The sequence below is a fragment of the Argopecten irradians genome, chromosome 2 (genome assembly GCF_041381155.1).
Source record: "Argopecten irradians isolate NY chromosome 2, Ai_NY, whole genome shotgun sequence".
In the NCBI taxonomy this organism is placed as follows: Eukaryota; Metazoa; Mollusca; class Bivalvia; order Pectinida; family Pectinidae; genus Argopecten; species Argopecten irradians.
In genome coordinates this window covers 47,090,264-47,101,707 of record NC_091135.1, presented here as the reverse complement: position 1 = coordinate 47,101,707, position 11,444 = coordinate 47,090,264, and the positions used below count along the sequence as shown (strand labels likewise).

Sequence of the window (11,444 nt, the reverse complement as noted above, 5' to 3'; positions counted from 1 at the left end):
CGATTATATTACTTTCATTAGGTAGAAACTAGAGGTTTGCTTGGACTATTTTTTGGTCATTGATTTCCAAGGGACATAACTCTATCACGCACTTTGCATTACCGTATTTACTATAAATGTACTGTAACATATACCATATAATTATATATTTATGGTTGTAGTGTAAAAGATTAATTTACTTAACCACAGGTTTACGACGCATAAAAAATACTGAGTATATTTTTAGCATTTTTTTGCACATCATAAACCTGTGACTTTACCAAAATTTAAAGTTTTATTTTAGAATATTTTTGCAAGCATACATAATAATTTAACCTATTAACCATGCAATGTAAATAATTAAAAAAAAGTTATAAAAGTATAATTATCAATATTGAGAAGAGAGTCAAAAAAAAAAGAAGGAATTAAAAGATGATGTTTTAAATGCATTGTGTGTACATTACATACAATATATATATAACGAATGGTTTTTTTTTATCTTATAGAAACTGTCTTTTCAATAATCACTACAAATGATTTTGTTTAAAACTTCCAAGCTTGATCTGCAATTCATTTTTAACAGCTTAAGTAATTTAACTTAAGATGCTGTTAAAACATGAATATTACAAATTAATAATTCTTTATAACATTGATTTACATATGTTTCAACATATTACACACCGATTATTGTCTGTGTGGGTGAATCTTTGATGATCTTGGATGTATATACATGTACGTAACATTAAAAAAAAAAGTTCCTTTGTTTCTAGTTCTTTTATCGTGAATAGAAATCAAATAATGCTAGTTTTATTCAACCAAAAATGATGTTTATATAGGGAAAATTCTGCAAAACAATCTATATTGAAGCTGACAGTTTAAAAAACTTCTTTTGTAATACTATTCTATTCAAGAAGTCTTTATTAGTGCTAATACAGTATATCATCCATTTTCACATTCCAATGGTTTATTTTTTTCATCTTTTGGACCAGAAATACACATACAAACAAGAGGCCCATGGGCCTTAACGGTCACCTGGGTTCGGATACAGAATGAAACAAAGACATATAAACACTATATATTGGCCCATCAGGCCCTTGAAGTCAGTCAATGATTTTATAAATTTCACTTTTACTAGTAAATCTATGAAGATTATTTCATCCCATCAAATATGTGAATTTAGACGAAGATTTTTTTTAACTTAAGTCATTTTGATCCCTAGTCAAAATAATGCCTAAAAATGTGTTTTCCCTACATAAACTAGAGTAAATTTAAACCTCTCCCCAGGGGGTAACGTGAGACCCCAGGGTCAAAGGTAGCAGAAAACAGTAGTTTTGGACAATCTATGAAAATAAGGCACATGCCTTAGAAATATAGATATAGTCATTTAACTGTAAAAAAAAAATACCTGTACAAAAGTATATATATAATTAATCAGCACAACTTTTGCAATTACAATTTGATATTTTGATACAGATTTGACCATATTCTGCGCTTATTCATGCATGTGAATACCATGGTAACAACAAAAAAATACCTGAAAAATTGCAAAATATCATGATTTTTAGCCAAAAATTGCAGAAAATTGTACGCAATTTTTTTCTTAAGACCTACCTTAAATTGAGCACTTCTATCACAATGGCAAAATAAGCTAATTTATTTCATACGTCGATTGTGTGGATTTTTCAATATTTTTGCCTAAAACCGCGCCATGGATTTTCCTTCAAGTAAAGCTAGCATTTCCGGTCAAGATGCACTTCCGGAGGAGCCCAGAATTGTAATCTGTAACCCATTTTTGTTATGTTTATTTTTGAAAAAAAAATGAAACTGAAATCAAACCCTCCATATTGGATGTACCAATTTCAGAATATATTTGATTTTTATTTTTTTATGCATGGCTCAAAACAGGGGCTCCCCACTTAATAAAAGTATAGACCGGGGCCAGGCTGTTCTTCTCTGGTCTGCAACCAAAAGGCAATTAGAAAAGGTCACTTGTGACTTTGTCTCAGGTGACCTAAAATTAAATGTAACTCGAGAAGACAATCACATAGCCATTTTCTTGAATCCGTTAATGAAATTTTCAAGATAAAGAAACACAATTTCTGAAAAGTCTTTCAGATATTACATCATTTACAGAGGATTCCGCTTATTTGCATAGGTCATTTTCCAGAAGAAAATATGCAAATAACCGGAGTATTCGAATAGGCGGAGATGACATTTTGCACCTCCGTTTGACCCCACACATATGTATGTGAATAGGCAAATATATATCGTTTCGTTTACTTGATAAATACGTAAATTATTAACACTTAAAACGAACAACAAGTAATTATTTTCGAAGTTGTAAATCGATTTTAATGTTTTAATAACAAAAAATATTCCAATATTAGATTCTTGTTTACGTTAGATCGACACGTGAATTTTTGAGAAACAGCTAAACGATCGATATCAAATGCAATTAGATTCTACTAAACAGGATTGGATTTGTGTCTACAATTCTGAACCTAAATAATAAACAAATTTACGTACATTTGCCTGGCAAAATGAACTTACGATCGTGATTAAACTTCAAAGTGCCGATCAACTAGTAGTGTTGTTTTTACAAATGTACTGTATGTGTATATGAATTCGAAAATGGCGGCAGGTGATGAAGCCATGCGTTCACTCGACCTAAATGTGTTTTGAGAATTCTCCCTGTATTGTTGATCTATACGGCGAATAGCTTGATAACATTTCAGAAATTAATGCATATTCAAGTAGCAATGAAACAACGTAGCAAGTATCTTTTGTATCCTAAGCTTACATACTGTACGAAACTTGCGGTAGTCATTGCACGCCGACTTTGCATGCTTTTATGTCTCGTTCAACGAGACGCTTGTTACGCACATGTCTGTCGTAGTCAACAAGACTCTGGTTGAACGAGACTACTAATGAATGGAGATTGTTGTAAGGAAGCATGGTTTCTCCAAGCGATCGCGAACTAAGGTACGTTACGTTAATAAATAAACATATTTGAAAGTGCAAATGCTTTAATTAGATGTTTGAGTCAGTGATTGTACTAAAGTAATGATCTACCGCTGCTGATGTAAATCGTAACAGCGTCGAATACCTTTGCAGATTCATGCATAAAATAACAAGCAATACTATAACGTTAATCTGTCACCATGATGATTTCTAGTAAAAGCGAAGTATCTTGAAACATATATCGGCGAATTTCGCTAAAAATATATTGCAAAATTGAAAAATATTCGATTTCATTTTTAGAATTTCCCAAATATTTTATTCAAATAACCGGAGGTCATGTAAAAGTCTATGCAAATACACGGAGTTGAAAAACAAAGATAAAGAAGGAAAAAATCGGGACCGCAGAATTTTATGCAAATAACCGAAATATTCGAATAACCGTTATTCGATTATGTGGAGTCCTCTGTATTTGAATTCAAATAAATGGTTTACAACCACATAATTGTATGAATGTCCTAACATAATAGTTGAGTACGACTCCAGTATTTCACAGAGAATTGAGATTATCTTGATATCAAAACTTGTTTCTTTTTATTTTTATTACCAGGTTATTAAATTTTGTAATTGTATGATATGATGTAATTATATAAAATATAATCATGACATAAAAATCAATTCCAACATAATAATATTTACCTATATATACCTGATTGCTTTTGGCACATGTAGTTACACAATAATGACTGCGAACAGTTGTAACATTGTTATGATATACAATGTACATGGACATGTATCATTGACGGTCTCAGGATAAGTTGGCAATATTGTGACCGTAATGTACCTGTCAAGATTTCAGAGTTTATAATACCTACAGTACATAAAATTCAAATACTGGATTACTCAGATACTTGTGTACTATGTGGAAAGTATTGATCAACTATCACAGGAATTTAACAATTGATAATAAAGATCAAAATGTGACATATTTTGCAGTGTCATAAACACTTGCACAATGTAATATGAGAACAAAGATATGGTGCCATGTTACAATACAACAAGGGTCTGGTATATCAAAGTTATCAAAGATACATGATATTGAATATATTATCCAGGGTGCATTATAAACGATTGTGTTGTGTTAATGTTCTGTAATAAATATACTGTGTACAGTATTATTGATATAAGATATAGTAGAACAAAAAATAGTTGTAATTTACCTTATTAAATTATAGCACTTTGTAACTCTATTAGTACCTAGTACAAGCACTTATTAAGGCTGATTATTTCTTAATATACTGCTTTACTTTCAAGGAAATTGATTTCACAGTACTCTGTGATCGATCACCATTGTCACCATTTGTCTCTCCATTCAGATCACCGATGAAGGGAGACAGAAGAGTCAGTGTATAGCCGACAGCATAACTTCCATACCACAGATACCTTGCTTTATTACCATCACAAAGTGAGAACATTGACTGTGTTAGCTACTGTCTACAACTGTTATCATCATTCCTTAGTTAAATCTTCTCTCTCCTGGAATTGTCTGTCTACGCCTTGACTGAGGGCTACCAAGAAGTCCTCTAACGTTACAGATGAACCCTGTATAAAAAGGAGTTAATTAATAAACTTACTTTTTATTGTTATTTTTATCAATTTGGGTTCATTCTCATATTCCTGTATGGATAAACTATCAATTTATCAAAACTTACCCGGTGATTTCATGGCCAATTGTACCTTACTCAACCAAAGTTTAACAGGACATGCTGGTTTGTAAGAGCATTTCAAAGTCATGTGTATTATTTATGTACAATGTATCCTGGTCAAAAAAGAGTATTCAATTTTGGAAAAGTTTTAATTTTATGATAAAGATGAAATCATTCTGTATATTACATCCATGTTTGTCCATGATTTTGGAAAGCAGTGGTTTAGGGAAGAATCATCTTCTGGAAGTTCTTTTGTATTGTAAAACAGATGCGTCAGCAAAATGACAAAGGGCGAGTTGGAAGTGACTTTTAGAGAGGTACTGCTTACCTGAACAAACATGGCATGAGCAATAAAAGGCAGCTTCCTTAATGTTCTCCCACTGAGTCCATGACTTTTACTGTAATGAACCACATCATGTCATGAAAGGGTGACACCCATGGACGCTATGTTCAACTGTCATTATATGTAACACTGTTAAAAGTTACAATTAGAACACTGCAGTTATTTTGAATTGATAATCTCTCTTTAATTACATGAATTTTACATATTCCATCTTTACATATTCCAGAGTTACCTCCCTTGCAGGTAGGTAATATATCCATTGTGGTGTCATTATTTTATAAGCCAAACTCACATAATTTTCTGTGGAAAGTATGATGTTACATTCGCAAAAAAAGGATATCACAATCAATAGCTTCCTGAAGTACAAATAGAAGTGCATTCAAAATTATGCATGAAAACCTATCCATGTGCATCTTTTCTTCAAAGACTAAAATATAAACATGAGGTACTCACTTAGCAATATCACGAAGCACCAGACTATTTTTAGTGGCATCATTTTCCATGAATCTCATTGCTTCTAGTCCCCTAAGATCTAGTAGCTGTTGTGTAGGGCTAATGATATCAACCTAAAAACCATCAAATGTTGTAATAAAACATTTCAATTAAATACAGTGTTAAAATATCACTATTTCATATCAATGACTATATAAATGTTCATGTATTCTTCTTTTGTAGTATATCTGAAATGTGATATAGAATGGTTAAAGATGATTTTGTCAGTAATCAAAAAAGATTTAAACCCTAGAAATCAATTTAAGCTTTCGAAATGAGACTGTGAAATGTAATTATATTTAATTTGTCTTTATATATCAGTTAAGTTTACAGACTCTTCTTTTAACTATACAACTGTCATGCATTTAAAGGTTTAACATTCCTTAAAACTTTTATTTGGTTTTTGTATACTAAAATACATGTACTACAGTACTATAACTATTATGAATATTCTTATTTTTCTAATACACATTAATATATACAACTATATTATAATCCTGCATATTTCAACATCACCTGTTAGCTCAGTGGACATTTCAGTCTTATAATTTTAAGAAAGTGTCATTACCCTCATGAGCTCACTGATACATGAGTGGAATATTTTGAAGATGGCTGCTGGAGACGGAGGTCCTATATACTGTTTGATGTCTGCCCTGTCTACAAAGGCCAGGTCAATAGCTCCCGTCACATTGGACGTGGTCAGGATCATCACATTGGGCTGTCTGAAAGTATTTTCAATCTTATTTAAAACTAAATTCAAATGAATTTGAAGGTATTATTTTCTGTAGATAACATTCATTACATGCACCAGATTGAGGACTACAATAATTGTAAACCAGATCTAGGGCAAAACAACATCATACAAAAAAATATTGAATTGATTACAATTAAGTAATATTAATTATTAACTTTACACTTTGTGTATTTGCTCTATAAATTATTATATTCTATTAGATTTACTAATGTATTAAAATGTATATCAAATATAGCACTTTCTCAACAAACCTTGATTTGATCAAGCTGTGAATACCATGTGTGGTGCTGGTTCCACAAACGGTACCTACCTTTTGATTTGATCTAGCTGTGTCAGTAAGGCATTGACCACCCTAATGGCATCAGATGGCTCACTACCCGACATAGCACTCTTCCTTGCTGAGGTCAAGCTTTCAACCTACGTGAGAGAAAAAAAATAAGGTAAACTAATTTTTTGTCAACTTTTAAAGACTCTTTCTATATTAATTAATGAATATCTGTTTTCACTCAAACTTGTACAAACACATGAGTATTAAAACAACTTTGTAAAATTTCAGTATAATTAAAAGCACACTATGAGAAGTGAAAGGAATAGACCTTGCTCACCTCATCGATAAGTACAAACACAATGGCTTCCTTGTCATCAATGAGCTCCTGTATCTTCTGGAACATCTTCATCACAAGCTTACCACTCTGTAAAAATATTCATAATCATTTGTAATTTGGATTTATCTATATTAACTATATTTCAATTGATAGACACATCCCTATTTTTCTTTCTTTTTTGTTGAAATAATAAATACATGTAATCAGTTACCATTTAGTACCCATTATTGATATGACAAATTTTCATCAGTATCACAGCATGTTATAGTGACAAACTGTGACCTTGACACACCTACTTACCTCTGAGAACCATTTGGAGAAGAGACTGTGGCTGTTTATCTCAATAAGCTGACCATAACTATAGCGATCTGAGAGCCGTACCACTAACTTCTGTGCCAAGGCTTTACATAAAGAGGTCTTCCCAGTACCAGGGGGACCTGTCAAACAACACGGAAAAATTAACAAATTACCAAAGCTAAAAAGTCAAGATTTATAACAATACAAAGGTTCTTTCTTTTGAAAAAGAATTTTTAATGAAGCTTTAAAATAAAAGTTTTGTACGCTGAGTTGAATACACTTCAAAGATTGCATAACATGAGCTTAATTTTTCACTTTTTAAGATTTGTTTCATTATGACACTGATATTTTACTCCTAATAACTTGTAACACCTTACCATGAAGAAGTATGACTTTGTTCCAGGTTATGATATTGCTATCAACTTGTCTGTCTGAGAATAACAATGTTGTTGTGGCATAGTTCAACAGCTGCAAAATAATACACAATTTAAGATTATCTTTAGTTTCCAAGATTTTTCCTTTCAATACCATTTTAACTATATTTCATCAAATATTACACTAAATACAGTGATCTATTGACTTCCATTATATATTAATCTTTATTTACAGAATAAAAGTAAAATTTCATATCATTGAAGTGTAATTTCAAAATGCATTATACATATACTTGGATGTTTAAAACATTTTGAGTTATTTGCTATCTCAAAACAAACATGCTCACTCGACTCTTAACATTTTCGTCGAACACCAGACTATCCCACATGCCATGAAGTTCCCGAGCAGGGAGAAGCCAGTGTGAGGCTGCAGCAAGATCCTCCTCGTCTAGCTCCTCAATCCCTGGGCCATCCTCCTGTAGCTGGAACACATGCAGCTGCAAGTGCCGTGAACATAGATCTACTGTCTGTGGAGAATATAAAATATATAAAAAAAATTATTTACTTTTTGTTTTTGGAATTAAAATATACATGCATTAGGTAACATAGATTTATGGAGGTCATTATTTAAAACACTGGAGCATTCACATTGGACCTTGACCTTAAAGTGAACAGTCGGGCGAGGATGGCTAAAGTCGGTAAAAATGGTGTGAATGTATCCAGTATAATTTCTTATGAAATGGAAAAATAAAATCTCTCGTCAAAATCTGTCTGCTTACGAAGAAATTAATTTAAAGTATGGAAATTCTAAAACGTCCTCCCGGCTCACTATGTCCGTGGTTACATTTCCACGCAGCCTCGCTTTCAATGCTTTCAACTTTTCTTTACTTTATTGGTCAGAACTGGGAAACTAAGCAGAACTTGACCGTCGTATTAATATGTGAGAACTTTTGGAAGGCCAATGAACGCATTTAGACTGGTTTTCTTTGCCCGACTATTCACTTTAAACCTTAGAGTGAGAGGTGCAATAACGGACACAGCTATATCATTCAATATACAATGTATTTCCATTATATAAATGTTTAGCATCTATTGTTTTTTTACCTGTTTATTGGAACCACTAAGTTCAGAATCACAAAGTGCAATAGATTTAACATGTTCGTGTAGGAAAGGATCGTCAAATTCTGTGAGGACAAAGTCGCCATAGGCCACCTTCTGTCTGTGTAGTAGGCCAAGCACATGTTCCTTCACTATACTTCCCTGAGCTGTGCTGAATAAGGAAAAAAACAATTATTAATTCTAATACTTATCAAACTTCATTTGATATATCGGTATATACATTAATCTAAACTTAAAGTTGTGTGGTGATGATTTTTAAGTTTAATTTACAAAGTTAAATTTTATCACGAAATTCTTATTTTTATTTTTTTCATGTAAATTATCTCCCCTACTTCATTTTTGGAACAAGAATTTTAATGAATTTTTATGAACATTGTACATTGAAAAAGTATGACTAGTTTCTTCAGGTAAATAATGAGGCATAATTACATCTGTTAGCTGTAAATAAATGAAACCAACCAAATATGGTGATCATTCCTTCATACTGGTCATTAATAGTAATTTCAAAGTAAGTTTTCTTATCCATATTTATGTTACACAAAAGAAATTATATGTAACAGAGAGCTCAGAGTTCATAACTAATGTAAATATTAATCATTGTCTGATCAGCTTATGGTTGCATTGCGGACCTTTCTGTCTGTGCCTTGTACATGTGTAAAAGTCTAACAAGTCTGATGCAATCAAAAAAATTGCAAAATAGATTGAGATTTAATTTAAGCATTGGCACAAGTCTGTCTGATGCAGTCATTTGCAAAATAGATTGAGATTTAAGCATTGCCCAAATAAGTTTGATGCAATCATTTGCAAAACAGATTTGCTTATTGAGATTTAACCATTTTAACCATCGGCAGAACAAGACTGACACAATCATTTTTCATCTTAATTGAGATTAATTTGATTTCACTCTCTCCTCATTTTATTGCCAAATGAGAGCGAAAATGTTTGCAACTGACATCAATTACTGTAACAAACTCATGGACAAGTTGTTTACTTACCTAGAAGGGCTTTGGCAGATTTCAATATGATAGACTGGACTGACAGTGGGGGAATCAAAATGGCCATTACCAGTTAGCTCTGATATCTTGTCCATTTTGTTGCTATGGCAAAAAAATAAGAAATATTTTAGATCATTTGTGACCATGAAGCTCAAACAATAGATCTTGAGCTGGCTAGAGTAACTCTTCAGAGGTTCATGATTCAAACCTGGTCAAACTGCTACAATTTTCTCTTCTCTTACAAAATTGGAAGCTTGAAATCCAAACCCGTTTCAAGCATATATATATGGACTGGCAAGTAGTTGTGTCTTGTGGTGGGGGAGATTGAGGGGAGGGTTGTTGGAGAGGTCTTAAAGAACTTAGTAGCCATTCCATTCATTGAAATTAGACTGGGTCATTTATTGGTGACCACAAGCTATAACTGTGTAAGTATCAAATAATTAATTATCAAACCTCAGTTTTGACACCATTTTTTCCTTTCAAGAGGTCTACATAATTATGTAAACAAGATTTTTTCCAGCATAAGTTGTTAACATTATTTCTGTGACCTTTAAAGTAGGGCAAATCAATTTTAAATCATTATAAACAGACTTAGAAGTGCTCCATTCAGCATATGCATGTTACCGGTCGATCGTCTGAGTACTTTATAGGCCTGTCGTCAATTATTGTTTTAAGTTGTTTGAAATTTTTTTAACATATTTAATTTGACCTGACACCTCTCAAGCTCTGGGACCTTGAAAGCAGGGTAACCCTGTATCCAAATCCCTAAAACCCTGATGTCAAGTCTCTATAGCTACTGACTACTAATTATATTCATTTGAACAAACTTAGTAGTCATTCACAAAAATATCATCCCACCAGCATGCCCAGCACTTGTATTAAGGTCTCAGACCTGATGAGTCTCCAGGTTGTTGTTTTTTTAATATTCTTTTATTCTTTAAGTTAACGTAATTAACAAGTAGTTATTTCAAGATTTAGCCTATTTGAATGAAGGTTGTGGTTATATTCATTTAAACAAACTTAAAAGCTATTCATCCAGGCATGTTAAGCTGCAATTAAGCCTCGTATATCTGTGTAACGGGAGACTAGAGGAGAAAATGTAGCGGTCACACCGGGATTCAAACCCAGGACCTGGTCACTGCTACATCTGTAATAGACAGCATATATATACACAAAGACAAATAAAGCACAATGACACTTTAAAATTGGATTATTGTAAGCTTACAACGTTACTGTTTGATTACAATTAAGCATGCTAAAAAATAGTTTTTTTTTAAAGCTTCCAATCATATGCAGAGACACTATGCAGGCTACAATTTATAGTTATAATACAGAAAAACATGACTGACGATATAGTGTGTATACGTATGCTATCATCTTTTTAAAACCACAGATCTAAGAAAAATTGTGAACAATAACTTTTATTAAACTGGCTAAGCTCATTTAAAAGTAGAGGGCAACATAATTTACCTTGGTCAGTCCGACAACTCTTGTTTTCTAATGGTGACTGAGACTGTAGATCGCTACATGTCTCTACCGTAAATTATGTCTCTGATATACTAACTGAGACTTAAGAAAACACTCCTAAGTTCAATGAGACCCAATATGATGTGGTTTTTGTCACTACTTCAAATCGAATCTGGCGGTAGTCAGCTCCCAAGCGTCCCAATGATAGTCCCGAAGATATATCTTGATCACAGAGATGTTTGAACTATTTTACCGTAATCATGTGAAAAATGACACATTTTACATTTAATTCAATTTATTCAGAAAGTAAAAACAATGCAAACCGTCATAATTCCTTTCTTAATTAAAAAAAATA

The 11,444-nt window shown here is 32.4% G+C and overlaps 1 protein-coding gene across 1 annotated transcript; it reads right to left on the bottom strand.

Annotated features, from left to right (window-relative positions):
- Positions 1-3,236: 3,236 nt before the first annotated feature.
- Positions 3,237-11,291, bottom strand: LOC138315726 (pachytene checkpoint protein 2 homolog). Its single transcript, XM_069256966.1, has 12 exons — positions 11,093-11,291; positions 9,623-9,724; positions 8,613-8,778; positions 7,856-8,035; positions 7,512-7,602; positions 7,138-7,274; positions 6,838-6,924; positions 6,543-6,649; positions 6,047-6,200; positions 5,440-5,552; positions 4,972-5,041; positions 3,237-4,539 (listed from the first exon to the last, which is right to left on the bottom strand). Exons 2-12 carry the CDS (start codon positions 9,715-9,717, stop codon positions 4,447-4,449), a joined length of 1,293 nt encoding a protein of 430 aa, XP_069113067.1. The 5' UTR covers positions 9,718-9,724; positions 11,093-11,291; the 3' UTR covers positions 3,237-4,446.
- Between the last annotated feature and the right edge of the window lie 153 nt (positions 11,292-11,444).